Source organism: Humulus lupulus, chromosome X (genome assembly GCF_963169125.1).
Source record: "Humulus lupulus chromosome X, drHumLupu1.1, whole genome shotgun sequence".
Classification (NCBI taxonomy): Eukaryota; Viridiplantae; Streptophyta; class Magnoliopsida; order Rosales; family Cannabaceae; genus Humulus; species Humulus lupulus.
In genome coordinates, this window is record NC_084802.1 from 210431594 (window position 1) to 210454763 (window position 23170).

Genomic DNA, 23170 nt, shown 5'->3' on the forward strand with positions numbered 1-23170 from the left:
TTTTGTTGCTGGGAGGATATTAAAAGTGTTATATGGATTGAATTATTGTTTTAGGGTGAAATTGGGATAGTTTTGGTTGGATATGGCTGATGAAAAATGGAGGAAATCTGGGTTCGTAGGGCCAAGTCGCGACCCTGTTCTTGAGGGGCCGCGACCCAACCGAACCCAAGGCCCTTGGGGGCTTCTGTCTGGGAGGCGCGCCACGACCCTCAAGGGCATGTCGTGGCCCGCCTAGGTTTATTTGGCCATGGAGATTTTTTAGTGATGGGAATCTTTTCCTTAGGGCTTGGGATCAAATCTACAACGCAGTTTAGTAGAGTTCGAGGTCCCGGAGGCTAGGACTCGGTCGAGAAGCCTTTATTTGCTCATTATTGATGGAATCCTATATTGTGGATGTGACTAGGTTATTGCTAGGGGCTCAGAACTGGGATCATGCTTGAGGGTCGTTCTTATTTTACGCTATACTCGGACCTGAGCTAAGAAAACTGCACCCAATACGTGTTATATGTGATCTGGGCTTGGCCCGATCGTTAATAATAACTATGATTAAGGATTGGGCCCCTGAGAACGTTTATGTTTAAGTTATCGTTTCACTTATTGGTTAAACGTACTTGAATATTCTTACTTGCTTATGTGTTGCATGACTGTTCGCATGGTTTGTGTGGCTAGGGTGTGGTCCTGTTAAATTAGCATGATTTTTACTATTATTACAGTTACTTGATGATATTATGTGATTAACATGTATGTGTGTTTATCTTGTTGGGGTATGCCTCTCCACATCTGCTTCTGTATTGATATTCGAATACCTGGATTAGGGCTTGACTTATTAGTCAAGGACGGCAATTGCGCGCTATGCGCTAGTCAAAAGGCTTAGGCCTAAATCAGCAACGTACTATTACGTTGGCTGACCCTATGTTCATTGGAAAACTAGAGGTGTTTGGCTAGCTCTATGGCTAGTTACTCAGAGCTGAGGGCGAGGGCCCCAGGTGACTCTATGGTCACATAGCTTGGGCATAGGGCCCTGGGATTGACTCTATGGTCAACTGTTCAGGGCAGTGGCCCCAAATTGGTCCAATGACCATTTATTTGTAATTGTTGGTTGCTAGATAAGTATCTGAGAATCTGTATTTTTTGTTTATGCACATGTTTAAGTTTTCTTGCTAAGCCTTGGCTCACAGGTGCTTTGTGGTACAGGTAAGGGTAAAGGAAGGCTTGACCAACCATGAGTTGGAGAGCTTCGGTGGCGGCGTGTACATATGTGGCTGCTCGACCACCACGACCGAGGATATCTCAGAGGAACTAGGGTTGTAGCCCTAATTTCGCCGCTTAGGTCAGCTGGTTGTAACTTTTGATGTATATACACCCTTTTAAACGTTTGTTTGTAATATTTTGGGATCCCATGTATGTATGAAACTTTTTAAATAAAAGTCAACAATTCCTTTGACCAAATTTTTTAACCTTAACCCTTGATATTAACCTTAGTTACATGTGTATGACCAAATGACTTGATCAGCAAGTCTGACAAAATTTAAAATACACAGTGTAACGGTCCTGGATTAGGAGGACGTTACAAGACTAGAGGTAAGAAAACTGGCACTTGCACCGAGTGTAGAGCATGGGTACGATATGCATCTACACAGCATGAGTTGTATACTGATTGGAAAATTAATGTGAACATGTTGTGATTATAAAGTATGCAGTACATGTTAATGTGTATCTGGATATTTGTTTTACTTGTTCAAGTTTTCTTGTTGAGCCTTGGCTGAGAGGTGCTTCATGGTGCAGGTAAGGGCAAAGGAAAGATGGACCAGCCATGAGTTGGAGAGTTGTGGAAGCGACATGTACATACTCAGCCTGCTTGGCTACCACGGTCGAGATACTTTTGAGGAACATGGTTTATTAGTTTGATTTTGCCGCTTAGGTCAGCTAATTTTGTAATTTTGATAAACCTATATTTTTATTTAGAAACATTAGGGATCCTTTGTATTTAGTCAAACCTTTTTAATGAAAAGTTTCACTTCATTGACAAACTTTTTTTAATACTGAAACTGTTGTTTAACCTTAATTACACTTTTAAGTCCAAATGACTTGCTTAACGAGTTGAGTACTATTTTTAACATAGAGTGTAACGGTCCTGGATTAGTAGGACGCTACAGGTCTAATGCTATATTAAAAAAATATTATACATATATAATATATATTTTGATTTACTGATATCTCTCTAACCTAACCCTAAATATTTGTTGTTGCCTACCTCTGTCTCTCTCTACTATCTCTCTTCTCTGAACTCTTGATTGAGTCTTGACCATTACCAGGTGGAGGCAGCTCCATCTGCAGGCAAAGCTCCAAGCAGTCGAGGCTCTAGGCAACAGAGGTGGAGAGCGCACGGGGTCTAGGCGGTCGAGGCGTCAGGCTATGGCTCCAGGCGATCGACGGAGGTGGAAAGGGCATGAGATCCACAGTCACAGCACACTAGCCCACCACCACTACTCCCTTCAGCACGACAGCCACCACCACCACCACTCTTCCCTCACCTTCAGCATGGCAGCATAGCAGTAGCAAGCTGCCTTACTCCAAGGAAAATACGGTAGCAACTCTCCAAGTGTGTGAGTTTTCCTTTAATATATTTGTATATAAATATTTATATATGTGTTATTTAGTTAGTTCCTGTACCATTTTTAACTTTGATTTCTCTATCCTTTTGTTTTCTTTTACTGTGATGTATTTATTTGATATCTATTTTTTCTTTTGTTGTTGATTTCTCTATAATGTTGAAATATCTATTCTCTTACTCCTGGAAGCTGAACAACTTGGACTCCTAAATAAAATAGTCAAAGAAATGGTTTAAGGGACATTAAACCAACTTTGTATGAAGCAGAAGATGTATAAGAACTCATTTCATCGTTCTTTTGCAACTTTGATGTGTGGGAAGACAAAAATTCTATGAATTTTCCTAGTAAAGTTGTTACCATTCTACATATTGTATACATTTTCCATCAAAATTTCAAAAATTGAATTAACTCCCTTTTTTGGATTTGACTGTAGGTGTCACCTAAAGAAGTTTTGTATGAAAGCAGAGGTGAAATTTTTGGTCCAAACCTCCCCATCATCAATCCCTTAACTCTTTCTTCTTTATTTTGATTGTTATAAGCTAAACAAATATTTTTGTATCTTATTTATACTTTATATGTTCTATTATATACTCTATTAGTTGATATTTGTTGGTAATTTTGTATTTTATATCCTCAATGTGTGGTTGATTTAGTTGATAATTGTTTCTATTTTTTTTCTTCAATAAATTTAATAATGTTTGCTTCTTTAATTATAGAGGCCGAATATAGAGGCAAAGAGGAAAAGGAGACGACCAAGACAATTGTTGATTGATAAATTCTAAGCTTTTTATTTTATTTTTTTATTTCACTTAAACTTTTTTTTATGCGCAATATTATGAATGATTGTAATATCTTTAGTACTTATGTTTAATATGTTTCTTTTGACTTATGTTTGATAGGTTTGATTGAATATATGTTTACAAGTTTTCAAATTTCTTAATTAGGTTGAAGGATGAAATAATATGATTTATAGATTTTTAAAATTAAATATAACATGAATTTAAAAATTGGGTTCTACCCAAACCAACCCAACCTAACTCAACTCATTCTTTTGTGGGTTGAGTTGAGTTGGGTTGCACAATAAATATATTTATAATATGTCTCTAGACCGATGTAGTTGAGTTGGCTCATTAAAACGCTCTAAACTCGGCCAACCCTGTAACGACCCAACTATCTATGAAACTTAGGTCATTAAACCTACTAGACATAACCACAACTTTGAAAAGAACATACATAAGAAAATTCATAACTTTATTGAAAACTTTAAAGAAACAATATTTGTAATACATAAATGAGCTCATTGTTTTAAAATAAAACACAACTTTAAATAAAGTTGTTTACAAAGCTAAATGCGGAAAAATACATAAAAACATAATTTTAAAGAGACTAAAAAAAAACGTTGTCCTCGAATCGACACGCAGCCCATCCACTCCATTCACCTCCATACACACACCAAGCTTCCAAGAATCCTTCTGCCTCTGCATCTATTTTCCAGCATCATACTAAAAGAAAATGAGTGAGCCTAATGCCCAACAAAGAAAAACTACTAATAACATAAACATACACATAAAATCATATCATAACATATGCTATAAACATATCATAACATAAACTAAAAACATATCATAACATATACTATAAACATATTATAACATATACTATATAAGACTATACTAATAATGACCATTATGACATATGATAAACCATCTACGTCCCCTATCTAATATTTGAGGTAGGGTAAATCATATCATACAAACATACAAGATCTAGCCTATTTTCCTTACCAAAACCGGGATATGAGAACAAATGCGGGACGTAGAACACTCCTAAAACCAGCAATAGAATAGTGAGTATTTCTAAAGAAAAGAGATGAAAAGAATAGAACTAAACCACCAAGAGAAAACTTACCGAAAAGACACCTTAAGTTCAAAGAACTTAAGGCCCTGATTGGTAGGGTATTTGAATACATTTTTATTATTTTGAAAACTTAAAATTTGTGGACCCCACAAGAATACATGATTGGTAACTTGTTTTTGGAAACCAAATGTTGGAAATGTTCCCTGAAAGCATATGTAGTAGACATTGTTTTTATGAAATAAATAAATGAACTGAATTTGTTATGTATATATTTTATGGACTATATTATTCTGTGATAATATTAAGTAAATATCAGGAAAATTCCTAAGTTCATATATGTGATCTCAAACACGTATTGGTACGGGAGGATTGTGTTTGAGATAATTGAACTTGAATAGTTAGCAGTAAAATAAAGTTATGGAATCTTTAGATTAATTACTACAAGTACGGTCCACTGGTATTATGAATACATGTGATCTAGATCCGGATCACTAGTGTGGTAGGACACTTTAGTGGAGGTGCTTCATATATTAGAGAATATATAGAACTGGACCAAATATGTTTATTAATACTTAGTTAAATATCGTTTCGAAGTATTAATTAAATATATCAACTGATGATCATATACAAATAGATCTTAATCCTGAAGTTACTACGAACTCCTGTTTATGTTATATGAGTTCTTTGATTCACTTGTTAGGGTCTGTCAGAATGATCAGGCTAGAAACTTTTGTTTTGGGAACTCATTAATGTAGATAGCTGGGGACATAGTATACAGATATGGAATCTATGCCTTCTCGCAAGAGATTGAATGATGGTTCTCTTAAGGGTTGACTTTTGGGACTGAAAGGTTATTAAGCTCAAATTCATAATTTAGTTATGAATTAACCTTCACTAGTAGAGTCAATGGTTCTTAAGGAAACAAGAGATAATTAAAAGGGTAAAACGGTAATTTAATTCCCGATTAATTATGAACCATTATTAGAGGGTCAAGTTGTATGCAATGATTATATCAATGGACGCTTTATGATTATAAAGTACTCAGTAAATGAAATGTCTATAATTACAAGAGTGCAGTCTCATATTTATAGTGGAATAATCATGAGATTAATAAATTAAGATTATTTAATTAAAGAGTTTAATTAATAATCTCAAATTTATTGGAGCTTGGAATTATAGGTCCATAGGTCCCCATAGCGGCTCTATCAACACTGTTCAAGGTAAGAGTTGATATGAAGGAAAAATAGTTTAAAGACATATTTAAGAAGAAATTTGTTCTTCAGGCCAAATATGCAATTATATGATAATAGTGATTAATTAATTAATTAATTACAAATTAGTTTTAGTTAACAAAATTAATTAATATTTAATTATTGTATAATTTTTGAAATTATATTAAATAATTAAATTAATTTTGAAATTTAATTAAATAATTAATTAGTTATAATTTTTGAAATTATAATAAATTAAATATTTATTTTAGAAAATTTTAGATTTAATTAATTGGTAGAATTAATTAAATATCTTTATTTGAGTGGGAGATAATAATGTGATAAGTTCAAATTGGATTTGAATTTAAAAGATTAATATTTATTCAAATAATTAATTATATTTGATAATTAATTTGAATTAGTTATTAGGTTGTTAGATCTTATTGAACAAAGTAGTTTGAATAAATAATTAAATAAAAATTGAAAAAACCAACATCCCTAAAAATTAGGAAGGCTACACGTTCACACACAGTCCATGGACTATGTGTGAATAATTAGGAAGGCTACAGTTCACACACAGTCCATGGCGTATAGGACAATTTTCAGGGATGAGATTTTCATTTTTATTTATTTAATTAATTAATTAATGGATAATTCAAAAATTGGTTTTTGGATTTTTTCATTAATAGAATAATTAATTAATTAAAAAGTAAATTGTAAAATGGTTACATATTTATTTTTTAAAATTTGAATATTTTCTTTTAAGTATGACTAATCAGAAAAATATTCAGATATGTGTAAGACAACTCTGAACATTCACTCTGTGAAAAATAGAACGATAGTTTTTTCTCCCTGAAAATAAAGAACCAATTCTCAGGCCTATTCTCTTGATCTCATGTGTTGAGTACATCAAGTAGAATCACAAATATACTATCCTTCATTCTCTAAGTGCCCACACATTTCTTGACGTGTAGAGAACGCTTTGGAAGATCTTGGTGTGAGTACGTGGGAGCGGCTTGGATAGGAAGATCGTTCTAAATACGAAAAGATAGCAAGGATACTTGATAGGCTTCAAGATGTATGAATTCTATCCTTATCTTGTTTATGATTAATGTATGTATATTAATGGATCCGCATATTTAAATGTAGTTTAAATATGTTACAAAATTTTTGTTGTACACTGGGCCAACCACACCACCATTCCGCTGCGTATTAGGAAACTCGTTCCTAACACCAAATCCAAAACAATATTTGGATTTTGTGTTGTAAAATTGAAAACAACCAAATCACGTTTTCTAATGTATCCAAAACCCCGAAATCATATATCCTCCTCTCCTTCTCATAGCACCTCTTATTACCGTCGTTCAAATCCAACCACCGCTTCTTCGCTCGCCACTTCTCCAACGCCTCTTTCCGCCCCGATAACTATTTATGTTTTTTTTGGGTGAATAAATGAGAAAATGGCTACTTGATTATACTATTATTATTTATTTGACCACTGATTTGATGAAGGTTATGTCTTCATTATAATTTCAATATATATTTTTAATGAAGATTATCTATTTTTTGTTCTGGGGTTTCTCTGATTTGTAATTATGTGCATTTTTGGCTGTAGAAGCTGTAAAATATTTGATTATTTATAGTTCAGTATGAAAATTTGGGCATTTAGTTAATTAAAAAAATGTAAATTTAATTTAGAAAAAAAATCAAAATTAATGACAATGCAATATTGTTATTAATTTAATCAATGCACTATTATTAAATTTTAATTTATCAATATAATTAAATTTTACTTAATTAAATATATTGATAAATCAAAATCTAATATTATACAACTTATGTATATAAAATATATAAAATTAAAATAATATTCAGAATTAGCTAAACCAATCACGTATTCAGTTTCTGTTATAGTTTCAAATTTAATACCAATCAAAGATTCAGTTTTTTAAAACTAAAAAACAGTTTACTGACATTGAACCAATCACATTTTCATAAACATGTTTTTAGTCACTAAATTCAGATTTTCATTTCAGAATCTCACTTTTCAAAAATACAGTTTTTTAATCGCGAACCAATCAGACCCTAAAAACCTGTAGAGTCCAAGAACTTTACTTAGCTAGTTAGATAGTAGTATAATAGTAATAGTAGTATTATTGTTATGACTGTGGATTTTTGGTTCAGACCGGGATTTATTTGGACACTCATAGTAACACTTGTAGATTTTCTAAGTTTAACCTATAGTTTAAGAATATTAATTTTAACCTAAGGTTTGATTAATATGACTGATATTGAGGATAATATTTATTATACTATAAGGTTTAGATAAGAACCAATTAGATAATAGCACATGTTATGTATGGGTTTATTAATGATTAAGTATTTTGAGGATTAAATTTATTAAGGTTAAAATTTGAATACTCTAAGGTCAGTCAGCAGCTTTGAAAACGTTAGAGGGCTTAGTCAAGGCTGTTTACTCAATTCAAATTAAGCTAAAAATGTGTAATTTCGTGTTTAAATAATCAGTGTATGCCGATATATCGCAGCACGAAGATACGAAAAACACGAAACGTTGCACGATTGCCTCGGGCATACTGGCCCAGGCGATATATCGCCTACAGGGGGCGATATATTGCCTCTCTCAGCATATTTTGAAAGTTTTCAAAAACGTTCTCCATTCAAACCTTCAACCTCATGATAAGTCCAATATCTTTTTGAACAAGTCTTCAGCCTCTGCTGAACGATAATTCAAATGTTTTTCACTTAAAAATCCATTATTTTTATTCAAGTTAAATGAAGATCTCTTCATTCCTAAACTCTATAAATAGGACCTAGTGCCCAGCCATTTATTCATCTATTACTCTAAGTTCAGAGGCTGCAAGTTGCTAGGTGAGTGTGAGAGTGTAAACACTTGGGTTGTGAATTATAATGTAGAGTCCAAGAACTTTACTTAGCTAAGTTAGATAGTAGTATAATAGTAATAATAGTATTATCTTTATAACTGTGGATTTTTGGTTCAGACCGGGAATTATTTGGACACTCATAGTAGTACTTGTAGATTTTCTAAGTTTAACCTATAGTTTAGGAATATTAATTTTAACCTAAGGTTTGAATAATATGACTGATATTGAGGATAATATTTATTATACTATAAGGTTTAGATAAGAACCAATTAGATAATAGCACATGTTATGTATGGGTTTATTAATGATTAAGTATTTTGAGGATTAAATTTATTAAGGTTAAAATTTGAATACTCTAAGGTCAGTCAACAGCTTTGAAAACGTTAGAGGGCTTAGTCAAGGCTGTTTACTCAATTGAAATTAAGCTAAAAATGTGTAATTTTGTGTTTATATAATCAGCGCATGCCGATATATCGCAGCTATAGGGGGCGATATATCGCAGCACGAAGATACGAAAAACACGAAACGTTGCACGATTGCCTCGGGCATACTGGCCCAGGCGATATATCGCCTACAGGGGGCGATATATCGCCTCCCTCAGCATATTTTGAAAGTTTTCAAAAACGTTTTCCATTCAAACCTTCAACCTCTTGATAAGTCCAGCACCTTTCTAAACGAGTCTTCAGCCTCTGCTGAACGATAATTCAAATTATTTTCACTTAAAAAACCATTATTTTTATTCAAGTTAAATGAGATCTTTTCATTCCTAAACTCTATAAATAGGACCTAGTACCCAGCCATTTGTTCATCTATTTCTCTAAGTTCAGAGGCTGCAAGTTGCTAGGTGAGTGTGAGAGTGTAAACACTTGGGTTGGGAATTATAAGCTTGATCATTATAAGCTTATCAAACACTTGGGGAAGTAAGGTTCTATACATATTTCGGTGAAAGGTTTAGATTGATCATATAAATCTTCAAGGTATTTCCAAACTCTAGTCCATTTCTGTATTATGTTCTTTAAGTTCTCATAGTCTTCTACTCATTCTAACCTTATTCTTATTCTTGGTTAGGAAATCCAAGTTCTTAAGCACATAAGTTTTTGGTAAGTATATTCTCAATGGTATAGTTCTTCCATTCTTTTCATCCATTTTCTTCAAATATACTCGCCATATTATAAATGGTTTTTAGGAGTGTTCCAAGGTCCCAAATCAGTTCCCATATCCCTGTTATTTTGGTAAGGAAAATAGGATAGGATTTATGTGTTATATTCGTTTATATGTTATCTTATGATTTTATGTTATGCATTATGCTATGATAAGTATGATTGTAGACTTGGGCATATGACCCATATGACTAACAAGCCCCAAATAGATTATGGGCATATGATTTGCATAGCTAGCAAGACCCCACTAATCTAATGGGCATATGACTTGTTTAGTTTATGGGACCCCAAGTAATAATGGCCATTATAGTATGTATGTGACATAAGTGTTATGGTATGTTTTTATGTTGCATTATGAATTTATGTAGTTTATGACATAGTTTATGTAGTTTATGATATAGTTTATGTTTGTATGACCTAACATTTCAGGTACAATAAAGGGGTAAGTGTGTCTGGACCTAAGGTGTCCAATGATGTATGACGGACTATGTCCGGTAGGCTCGGTTGTCAAAACTTTATGACGGACCTAAGTGATGTTCGGTGTATGACAGACTTTTGTCCAGGGCTTAATTTCAACCCCCTGTATAAGCACTTATCTTTTTAATATATCTGACTTGTTATTGTGACCTATGACCTATAGTTATGATTATGATTTATGACCACTTCAAGAAAAAACAGTATTCATAACACTTAAAAATTGCTAACCGGGACTATTGATAGCACTTCTGAAAATGCTAACATAGCCCCTGTTATTAAAAGTCCAGTCTTTTCTATAACAGTTTTTGAATGTTATGTTCGGTGTTATCTTAAACTATTCAATAACACATTTTTAGGTGCTATAATATTCAAATAATAACATTTAGATAGAGTTTTTGGTTACAAATTTGAAGTTTAATCTTGTACTTTTTTCATAACACTTTTCAACTGTTACATTTGATTATTTTGATAACATTTTTAGTTTGTTATATTATATAAACCATAACAATTTTTTACGCTTATAATATGTTTTTAAATCATAACATATAGTAATAAAATTTTAAATTTTATTTTGATAAGTATACTTATATGGTTTTTTTTTTAATTAAAAGATTTTCATTATTGTATTTTGATAAAAAAAATTCAAAATTAATCATAAAATGTAATTCTCAATAGATTGATAAACCATAAGTATTACATTAAACAATAACTAATTCAAACCATGAATGTATCTACTTCATGAGATCTTAGTTCTAACTTAAGTTTGAAAGCATAACATAATAAAGTTTTATAATCTTGAACAATTTTTACTTCAAAAATGAAAAATAGAAACATTACAAGATACACAAAAGTAAATTGTAACGCCCCAACTCCAGGGACCGCTACAGTGCACATTGCAAACAGTGCTAAACTCGCTAATCGAGTCGTTTGGCCATAAACGTGTAACTAAGTGTGATTAGCGGTTTAGGGGTTAAAAACTTTGGTTAAGATATAACGTTTCACTAGAACATTTACTGTATACATTGGGATCCCAAAAAAATATAATTTGAGAGTCTATTACAAAAGAATATTTACAAGAGGCCGTTCTAAGCGGCAAAACAGGGTTAAACCCTAGTTCCTCTTTCAAACCTCGCCCAAGTATTGGTCGAGCAGCTGCATATGTACACGTCATCACCTAAGCTCTCCAACTGTAATGACCCACTACTCTAGACTAATTGGACCATTATCGAAACTATACATAAAACTTACATTTTTACGAAAATACCATAATTTATTGAGTAACTTGAAAATAAGAGTTATTTACAAATAAACAGAATACTAAGAAGGATTTTGGGATCCCATTGTCTTTAAAACAAAACAAGATTTAAAATAAAAGACATTACATAATAATGCGGAAAATACACATAAAAACCATAAAAACATAAAAGGAGACTATATCCTCGAATCGAATAACGCTCGGCCCCTTGACTCCATTCATCATCGATACACATTCTCCAAGCGTGACGAATCTTTCTGCCTCTAAACTTATTTTCCTGCACATAAACAGAAAGGAGTGAGCCTAATGCCCAGTAAGGAAAATCTAACACAAAGTCACATACATAATTTCATAAGAAAACATAAAGACTTAACATAATACATATAACATACACTTATTATAATGGCCATTATTACTTGGGGTCCCATAGACTAAACAAGCATATGCCCATGGGATTAGTGGGGTCCTACTAGCTAAGTAGGTCATATGCCCATAACCCATTTGGGGTCTTGTTAGTCATATGGGTCATATGCCCAAGCCTACAAACATACACATATATCATAACACTTTTAATAGCATAAAACATATAGATAACATAATCACATAACATGTTGATTCTAGCCTATTTCCTTACCAAAGTTACCGAGATTATGGACTGAGTTGGGATTGTTGGAACACTCCTAAAACCATAAGAAAGAGTAAGTCTAAAGAAAGGAGATGAAATGAAAGAGATGGAAAGACTAAACCATAGAAAACATACTTACCGACTTATATGCTTAAAAGCTTGGATTCCCTAACCAAAATAAGAATAAGGTTAGGGGACTGAGTAGAAGGTTTTGAGAAAGGAAATAACATAAAAATACAGAAAAGAACTAGAGTTTTGGGTTTACCTCAAAGATTGCAAGATCAATCTAACCTTCACCGAAATACTATAGAACTCACTTCCCAAAGTGTTTGATAAGCTTATGATGTTTAAGCTTATAGTTTTTCCCCAAACCAAGTGTTTACACTCTCACACTCACTTAACACTAGCAGCCTCTGAACTTAGAGCAAATGGTGAATAATGGCTGGGTACTAGGTCCTATTTATAGAGTTTGGGAATGAAAATATCTTGATTTTACTTGAATAAAAATAATGGCTTTTTAGGTGAAAATCATTTGAATAATCGTTCAGCAGAGGCTGAAGACTCGTTCAGAAGATGCTGGACTGTTGAAGGAGTTTGAATGGCTGAAGGGAAAAGAATTCAAATGTATTTGAATTCATGCTGGTGGAGGCGATATATCGCCCCCTATAGGCGATATATCGCCTGGACCTTTGTTCCCGAGGCGACCATGCATCGATTCGTGTTTTCCGTATCTACGTGCTGCGATATATCGCCCCCTATAGCTGCGATATATCGGCATGCGCTGATTAATTAAACACGAGATTACACATTTTCAGCTAAGTTTGAATGGGGTAAACAGCCTTGACTAAGCCCTCAACGTATTCAAAGTTGCTGACTGACCCTATACATTCAAACTTTTACCCTTATTTAATTTAATCCTCAAAAATACTTAATCCTTAATTACCATTCAAAACATGTGCTTAAAATCCTATTGGTTGATGTCTAAACCTTATAATATAATAATATAATCCTTAATATCAGACACATTAATCAAACCTTAGGTTATACTTAATATTCTTAAACTATAGGTTAAACTTAGAAAATCTATAAGTACTACTATGAGTGTCCAAATAACTCCCGGTCTGAACCAAAAATCCAAAGTAACAATGATAACACTAAACATACTATAATACTACTAAACAATTAGCTAAGTAAAGTTCTTGGACTCTACACCAACTCAAGGATGGCCCAGCTTCCTTTTGCCTTTACCTGCACCACAAAGCACCCGTGAGCCGAAGCCCAGCAAGAAAACTCATATGCTCATAAACGGTTATATCATGATACCAAATCATATCTGGCATGCCTAGCATTCATAGCTCTATTCAGCATGCAAATGAATTCAAACAGATGCTGGGGTATCCAGAACAAGAAGTCCTGGCCTTCTGATTGGAGGACTATCAAGTCAATCATAATCAGATGAGTGTCATAACACTAGAGGTTCCGAAAAACCATGCTGAGTGACCAACAAGCAAGTCACTAGGGGCCTCAGTGCCCAAGCCATGCATATGATGATCAAAATGATCATACAGAGCTCATATCCCTGATCAGACGAGTGAATATCACTTGAGGTTCTAGTAAACCATACTGAGTGACTGACAACCAAGTCACTAGGGGCCCAGTGCCCATTTCCCGCAATGGCTCTACATGGCTAGCCCTTGGCTAGATAAATGCTTGTTTATATTCATCGGACTGGAGGTCGGTCCTACATTAATGCTCCTTGAGTCATTCAATGCAGAGGGTCGATTAGGTCCAATCGACGTAGCTTGTACTACACACTAGGGTTGTCATGACTGGTGAGTTAGCACAATGTGACCAGTGCCCAGTACCACTGCCGAACCTGACTAGTGAGTCACGGCTTCACAGTTGATACTAACACCTTTGCCAAATCTGACTAATTAGTCAGTACGTGACCAGTGCCTAGTACCACTGCTGAACTTGACTAATAAGTCACAGCTTCACAGTTGATACTAGCACCTTTGCCAATTCTGACTAATTAGTCAGAGCCATGCATGAGTAAGCAATGCTATCAATGTGTATCATATGCCAATTATCCAAGAATAGGGCATTCAGCACGCTTACTAAACAGTTGCTAGCATATTTATGATCATGCACAAACACAGAGACTCAAGCTCTGACCAATCTCATATTCATCATTCATGGCATGCCCTAATCACATGTTTCTCATGCATCACATGCATCACACTTAATCATCCAGCATGCCTCAACAACAATCATTTGCAAATGGGCAAGATTTCCAAGCGTTCATTATGCTATCAATGTGTACATTTAAACACTCAACATGCATCAATCATAGCCATGCATGTCACATATGGTGTGCAGTTTTCTTACCTTTGGTCCAAGCACAGGTTACCAACAAATGAGCCACAAGCACGATCCTGACTCCAAGCCTCTAGTGTTAACCTAGTCACAACCACAAATGGTGATCCAATGAGTTCAAGTTCTAAAACCAACCCTTGAACTAAATCTTAGCCTCCAATACATCAATCCTCACTAATCCGGGTAGTAGGAATGATCCCGAAGCCTAAAACCATGTTCCCGGGGTCAAAACACCCAAACGGGCTCAAAAGCCTGCCTGAGCCGCGGCCCCCAGCACCACCAGAAGCAAGCGCCGCGGCGCCCAACCCAAGGGACGCGGCGCCTAGCAAGACAGAAAAGGCACCTGCTTCATCGAGCAAGGGCCGCAGCGCCCAAGAACAGGGCTGCGGCCCAACTTCGGGGCAGCCATTTTCCCTTCGTTCTAACCTTTTAAAACCTCCCAAAAATATGTCTAAACATTCCCAAATTATCAAATCAAAGTTCCCAAACTTCCCAATGGTCCAAAACCACCAAAACCCAAGGTTCAAACAACCTAAAAACTCAACGATTCACAAAGTCCAATTCAAGCTTAAAAACTTTCAAAAACTTAAAACTTAAACTTGAATTACCTCCGATTGAGTTGTTTCCAACTAAATCCTCCGACTAATAAGCTTCTAATTCTCCTTAGGATTGCTATGCCTCGATCCTTGCTTGATTCCGAGTCCTAGAACTCAAGTTATCTTCGAAAATGCAATCGGGAACGAAAAGGAAACTTTAGGGAGAGAGAACGTACAGAACGTTCTTTTTTATTTCCTTAAAAGGTTACTTCAAGCTTAAGTAGCTTCCAATAAAACCTAATGCTCAGGGTCCCGAAAACAGCCCCGGGGACATTATAGTCAAAACTTCCAGACTTTCCCCCTGGTCTTACTAACTCCCAATTTATCACCAAATATTAATTCCCATTACCCAATAACCCGGTAATGCTCTAAATACCCCTTGACTTACTCCAAGTCAAGCTTAAATCCCGTTGTGACTTTCCCACTAGCTTACCTCCTAGAATCGTCTTGTGTTGGGTAACCCTGGCATAACCAGATAATAACAAAGCACCACGCCCATTTCACATATATGCCAAAAATGCCCGAAATGGCCAAAATATGAAAATCACCCAATTAATCACAAATGGGTTCACATGCATATTTAATACACCTAAACATGCATATTATCATTAAATAGCATAATAAAGCAATTATGGCCCTCCCGACCCCCTAATCAAGGTCCTAAACCTTATTAGGAAATTTGGGGCATTACATAAACCTTGCGTGAAACTTGCTCCATCCTTCAATTCATCATCCTTTGTGCACTTGTCTTTGTTGTGAGTCCATTTGTTTAGCTACAACAAAATTTAAATAAGTAATGCTTCAACTTAAAGTTATAGTAAACTAAAAGAGTACATAAAAAAAGTTAATTACCTAATTATAACTTTATCAGCTGGCCATGCAATTATACTACCTACAGCATCTTCTATAGTAGACATAATTATTGAAGGCCTCCACAGAAATGCATCATTCTTTCTCACAAGATCTATCCCCACTTTCATAGCACTAGGCCCAAGAGGAACATGGTGAACCTCATCCTTTGGGTCACTTGAGATAAAATAACCTTCTGCAATAATTTCTCCAGATCCAATCCAATCTAATATTTTGCATTTTGAGCCAAATGTGTGGTTCTTGACACTCTAACAATATATCAATATAACAAATTCAGCAGCAGTAAATGATTTTATATTGAATATTATATGTTTTAGATTTTATCATTTTCATATAATTAGTATCATAATTACCTGAGTGGAATGAACATGAGAATTTGATTGAACATTGACATTTGATTGCTCCTCACTCTGAGTAGATGTATTCTATTTACAAGTAAGATAGAAAGACATGAATTCAACATCAAAATTAAAAAAAATACAAAAGTAAAGACTAACCAAAAAATTAAACATGAATCTTAGTTATTATTGCAATTCAGCCACATGAAAATATAGTTTCAGCATCAAAATACTTACTTGATTTTTCATTAAAGAAACAACGAGTTGCTCCATGTGTTGCATTTTGTCTTTCAAATCTTTGCATTGACCTTCTATCTTCATCAAATGGTCATCTCTTTCTAACACAATTTGCAACTTTGACCGAGTAACTCCTCTTCCGAAAGCTCTCATGTATGTATTTTTTTCAGGACCAAGGACTTTTGTGAGGATGTCTTCATTAACACTTGTAGTTGAAGACATAGCAGGATCTTTCTTATATTCTTCAACCAAATCCTTCAAAAATAAATAGTATCAATAAATGTATTCAAACAAGACTGCATTTGTATGCATGCATTTAGTTCTTTTCTTTATTTTCAATGTATGCATTTGTTTTTCATATGGTAGAACTACTTTTTTTGGTATTCTACAAGACTTGCACTTAATATATAAATTTTAAACAGGAAAATATCCAGAGAATTTTCTCATAAATAGTACTTTTGTTAATGGGATGTTACTCTTTCTTTTGTATTTGGTTTTTGATGTATATATTCAAACTAAAAAAATTTATGTACTGGCCTTGCACTAAAAAATGTTTTACATTTTATTACCCAAGTTTTTGAATTGCAAGAAGCTATTTCTATAATTATTATAATATATTTCCCCACATGGGTTTCGATTCTACTTTCAAATTTCTATGGTTTTTGAAGTTTATTAGATATACATCAAATAACTAACAAAAAATCAGAAAACATTCCAACCATATTTATTAACCAACCATCAATCACAAATTCTCAGAACCTACTTCACTAATACACACAAGTTCTCAACCTTCCGTTATCACCGCAGCACACAATAATAATAATCTCAGAACCTACTTCACTATGGATGAATATCTAAGATATTCAAACTCCTCTAACATTTGCAAAGTATTTTAACAAAAATAAAAGAAAACATACCTCTTGCAAACTGCTGCAAATAAAGTTCCCTCCAATTTGAAATCCAATGAAGCAACTAAAATGAAAGCAAAATTACATACCAATTAATAAACTATCAACATCATTCGACCTTTAATTAGGAGTCATCATTAAAAAAAATTACATAATGAATACCTTGAAAGTGAAAAAATAGCCAAATGAACCAAACCTAGCTGAGATGAAAATATGAGATCCCTTTATAAATGCCTCAGTTCCCTAAAGTTGCTTGTCTTCTTTTCTGAATTTATGAAAGAGTTAAAGAAATTTAGAAACTTGTGTAGAGAACCCAATAAATCAAAAAGTCATGTCACAATTATCTCATATTGAAAGAACAACATGCTTATAAGATCAAAATAAAAATTACATGAACAAAGACATAGATATTATTTACATACTCAAATGATCATTGATTAAAAAATATAATAACCTCCTTTAGTTCAGCTCTTATTCTGTTTTAGCAGTTAAGCCAAGACTGTTTAGTTGTTAATATATTTTCATGACAGTTGATACAGTTTCTTGATAGTTATTAATGTTCTATCCAAGTTCAACACTCAATAGATTCCAATCAATGCTCTTATGGTCTTTCACTGTATTAGGCAACAAAGTTTCAATTCCCACTTCATCCAAGCATTTTGTCATCAAATGGAATCCCAGACAAGGCAATATCTCAGCTTATCAAAATCAACTGTTTATTTATTACTATATGTAAACTATTTTGTCTAAATTTCCAAGAGTATTTGTGCGTATGTTCTTTGGCTAGACAATGAATTTATGTTGGTTAGGGGATAAACTTGCTCCATTTTAGGTTAAAGCATTGTAGGTTACAACATTACATTACAATTGCGACTCACAGTCGCTTAACATTACACTGCCACTTTAAAATGAACCAAAATCAAAAGTAAAAGAGAAGTACAACAAAAAAGGTACCTGAATAATGGATCAACAACACAGGACTGCTTCCATCCTTGGAATGCCTCACTATACTTCCAGAGGCACTCTTTCCACCAGTAATATCAACATCCCCTACACCAAGTCTCCATGCTTTTAAGGTCACAGGAATTGTCACTTCTGCACCAGGTTTCAAAGGAAATGCAGATTGTAAGGTTTCACTCGCAATTGAGATAACAGAATCTTGGTTCTTCCCTGATAGTGAAATATGGGCCTGCTCAACTGAAATTGTGCCAGCATTTGCCAGACGTATCCAAATGTCACGAATTTCACCTTCATGTAGAATAATTGCACCATCACCAACAATATGTGATACCAGCAAAGGTAGTGGTGGTACCACAGAAATATTTGGAACTGATACATTCTTCAACTTCCCAGACCCACAACATCTAAAAGGATCAGAGAGCACAAGTCCTTGCATCGCTCCAAGGAGCAGGTTATCAACATCCTTAAACAGGTGTTCTGTAATAACACCAAAGTAGTGGACAGTGCACCCATGAATTGTCACAGGCCCCACTGATGTTGGAATCCCAGACAAGGCAATAACCTTTGAGGAATTAGTTGGAAGATTAACAGTAACAGGGAAAGGATCAAAATTTCTTGAATTCACAGACAGATAAATACTATCGACCCTCAAATCAAAGCCACAAGGGTTTGCCAACTCAACCAAAACTTCAACAAGTTCCCCAACAACCCAAATCAACTCCTGTTTACTGTTGTTATTTGGCTCTCCTTTGCTGAATGGTGTATATATAAAAGGTCCAGAAGGAGCTGATCCAGCCCACCAATCTTCTTTAGCTGAATTCCGCTTAACAATGTCCATTTGTGATTGATGAAGGGGAAAAGAATGTAATCTGGAATAAATTGAAAATTGCATAATAATATGTGATGATAAAAGTAGAGCTCTAAGAGTGAATTTACCCTATTTTTAACGATCCAGCCTGGGAAAATTTAAAAGATAGACTGGTAAATAACATAGTTGAAACTGCTACTGAAGCTAGAAATTTTGAGTTGAAAAGAAGTAAAAGAAAACAAATATATATGGAAAACATCTACCATCCATAACATTTTTATTTTTGGGGAAAAAATGCTAGCAGCATCTATGTCATACTATATCTTAAAGTTGCCAAATATTTCAGATTGTATTCAAATCAAAGTTAAGCAGTACAAATGTCGCCATAATTTCTTCTAATTTAAGAGTGTTTACCATCTCTAATAGTAATCTAGATTTAGTAATATGTACAAGTGAAATTGATCAAGCAAAAGCAACAGTCGAGAACTCAGTTTAGCAAAAGAAATATTCACATGCAAGTTAGTATTAGCTACAGTTATCACATTATCAATAATGGACAGATTTGGACAAGAATTATAAAAATCAACAGCCAAGTATAAACAATAAATCAAAGTGGATTATCATACACATATTATTCATACAAACATATATAGCAAGATAAACACCATGAAAAGTTTTTCTTTTACAAAGAATGGAAAGCCAGAACCTAGCCTCAGTCTGTCTATCAGTTCAGCAATTCACAACTCACAAAGTAAAGCACTACCCTTGCTTAAGCATTATGCATTCTGTGCGCATACATCACTAAAAAATATCATGTTATTTGCTCGTAAAAGTAGAATAGCCTCCTTAAGATATTGTATACTTACCTAATGAAAGGTAGAGCAGGATCAGCAGAGCGTGTTCCAGAAGGCAGCCTATCAGCTGAATTTGAAAGTGCACTAGCAAGACCATTTTCCCTACAGGTGTAATTAAAGGATAATATGACCTAAGCAGCCGTGCAGCTGCACTCCAGGCAGCAAGAGGATCTCCTGCACGGACAGCAGATAGCAGAATCTCTCTCAGTACAACCATTTGCAGGGTGCTCCATTGAGACTCAAAAAGAGAGATTACGACCTGGTGCAACATTTTTGTGCTATCAGCATGACCTAATCCAGCCTCCTTCAGTAAAGTTTCCAAGTAAGATAAAGGCAAATAAACTTGTTAACAACATATTTACAAGATATGTTCCACAAAATAAGAGGATCTGGTCAGTGAAAATTAAAAAAAAAAAAAAAGTTTAATAAATGACAGATAGTGGTAAAGAACGAGCTCTAAAATAGCTATAAGAAACATAAGAGTCCACCAACAATCAAAGTAGACAAAGTGAAACCCAACTCCTCGTGTCAAATGAATGATATGAGCCAAGAATGCTGCTTAATACACGTAAAGACATGAGATCCCCGAAAATTAAAAACCATCTCCCAGATAATATTTATATACTCACTTTTACAACAGAAGATCTAGAAACAGATGCTGTACTCTGAACACGATATGCTTTTGTTGTCAATGCCAAAACATTCATAGCACTAATAGCAGCCAACTTATTTTCTTGTTGCAAATATAACTGAGCTACCTGCCTTGAAAAGAACGCCGCCTTACGCTCATAACCAAGAGTACCATATAATCGAGCTAATTCAACATATAATATCAGCCTATCACTAGCATCAATCAAAGATTTAGCACCATCTGCAGCAGTGGTCAAAAGTTCAACAACTTCCTTAGCCAGCTCTCTTATGCAAAAACATAATAAAATAATAAAAATACATAAAATGATAAATAACAAAATAATCTCAAACAACGATAATAATAAATATTCCTAAAAGTAAATACAGGCAAATATGTGAAATCTTTAAAAAAATATTTAAGCTAATAAACATTAGTCAGGCTGAACATTGATTATATCATAATGGGTCATTGCACCAAACCCCTGCAACCCTTAGCCAGCTCAAAAAAAAGTACCCAACAATCCTTGGTAGGATCTCAAGCAAAATACTGGGTACTTTAACTTAGTTCACAATGTCTGCTAATAATGAATGTTAAAACAGATGAAACACATCAATATCGTGAGAAACTTCTTTGTATTAATATCATGAGAAGATGACCTCAAAGTGTCTGAATACAATTATGAGAATAATAATGTAAAGCAAAACAAAACAATAAGACAAAACTGCTTAGTGCAGAAAACTTCCCCAATAAGACTAATGATCCATATTGAAATATTTTCTGATGTATTTTGGGATGTGAATCTCTTCCCTCTACATATAAGACTTAAAAGATGTCATTTGTGTGTGTTTCTAATAAAAAAAAAATAGAAAAGAAAGAACGAAGCAGAATAAGATTTTGTGTTTTTTTTACATATATAAGATAAGAAACGAACCTGAGATAGTGAGCGTGAGGCAGAAAAATCGTGAGGCAGAGAAGCTCCACTCTGGAGCGTGACTTCGTGAGGCGGAGAGACGAGACGAGAGAGAGACTTCATGAGGGCGGAGAGGGCGGAGTGAGTCTTCGTGAGTGAGAGATGGAGGCTGAGAGAAACTTTCGGGTAACTTAGATTTAGGGAATTTGGCAGATGTGAGACTAACAAAAAAAAATTCATTTTGGCGCCTGAGTTTTATTCATATGGCGCCAAGTCTTCCGTGTGTTTTTAATCCCCTCCAATAATAACACTTCTAAATATATGCTATTCTTTAATTTAATATATACTAAATATTGTTGTAGTGGACCTATAGTTATGATTATGACTTATGACCTACGATCTATGACTTATGACGTATGACTTATGACTTAGAGTATGATTTATGATTTATGACTTAGATCATGATTTAGAATTATGACTTAAGCTATAATATGACCTAGAGTTTTTTGTTTGTATGGCTCTTGTGAATTTATGTTATGTTTGATTATATGACTAACGTTTGTATGTATTTTCCTTACTCGGCTTAGAAGCTCACTTCTTATGATGTTGTTATTTAAGACAATTGAAGATAGAAAGACCGGTGGCGAGTGGGACCTAAGAGCTTCGTGATGTACTCGTGGGGACCATATAGTCGTGGAAGATCAAGCGGGCATATTTATTTATTTTTAGTAAAGAAAGTTTATTTTAAAGTTTTATTTAAATGTTGCTCATTTTTATGTTAAAGACAATTATTTTATTCTTTGTAAAACCATGGATCCATGTCATTATTTTCAATATTTTATTCAATAAAAGAGCAATATTTATGAATTATGATCCAATGCTGTGTTCTGGGTAATCTATGAGAAATTAGGGCATTACATTACACTAAGGTAAAATTCAATGAAAAACATTTTACTTTATGCACCAATGCAACTGTTTCTATAGAGAGTGATTATTTAATCAAGTGGGGGAATATTATATTTTAATATAATGTTTGATTGATTAAATAAGTATTACAAAGAGTGATTATTTAATCTAAGTGGGGGTGTTATATTATTTTAAATAATATAATGTTAGATTAAATAATGTGACATAATGTGATTTGTCACACAAATGTGATTTGTCACATCTTGTAATATATTATTGAGAGTCACAAAATTAGACACATGTGTGTGCCCAAATGTGACATATTTTGGAGTTACAAAATCAGTTACAAATTTGGAACTCCCAAATATTTTCCAATAATGTGTAGAATGTGTATAACACATTTTAGTTTGGATTTCACAAAGCCATTATGAAATATGGCTATTGGAGACATGTTTTTAACTCCCATTAGGTGTATGGAGGTTACAAAATCATGTGGGAAAGAGTTTGGGACATTTTGGAAAAACTGAAATTTTTTATGCTGAAAATGGGTTGTGGCCGCGGTTTGGAGGATAGAGGCCACTGGTCACGACCACTGCTAGTGAGGCTAACAGCCAATACCACTTTTTAGTTTTTTCCAATTTGAACAGTTCAAACATCCCAAGTAACTCCCAAATCT

General features: G+C 34.1%; 1 protein-coding gene and 1 pseudogene across 1 annotated transcript; both read right to left on the minus strand.

Annotated features, from left to right (window-relative positions):
* Positions 1 to 2831: 2831 nt before the first annotated feature.
* On the minus strand, positions 2832 to 16533 carry LOC133806696 (uncharacterized). Its single transcript, XM_062244791.1, has 4 exons — positions 16518 to 16533; positions 16296 to 16367; positions 16009 to 16190; positions 2832 to 2973 (listed from the first exon to the last, which is right to left on the minus strand). Exons 1-4 carry the CDS (start codon positions 16527 to 16529, stop codon positions 2832 to 2834), a joined length of 408 nt encoding a protein of 135 aa, XP_062100775.1. The 5' UTR covers positions 16530 to 16533.
* A 1453-nt stretch (positions 16534 to 17986) lies between these two features.
* The window catches only part of LOC133806697 (trafficking protein particle complex II-specific subunit 120 homolog), a 36611-nt pseudogene continuing 31427 nt past the window's right edge, over positions 17987 to 23170 (minus strand).

Bases quoted from the DNA above. Each gene is read 5' to 3' on its own strand.
- LOC133806696 (XM_062244791.1), bottom strand. The intron at 16,191-16,295 runs GTAATTATGATA...ATATATTGTTAG, and splicing joins CTCATGTTCATTCCACTCAG to AGTGTCAAGAACCACACATT. The intron at 2,974-16,008 runs GTGGAGGCCTTC...TACAATATGTAG, and splicing joins AGAAAGAATGATGCATTTCT to AATGGTAACAACTTTACTAG.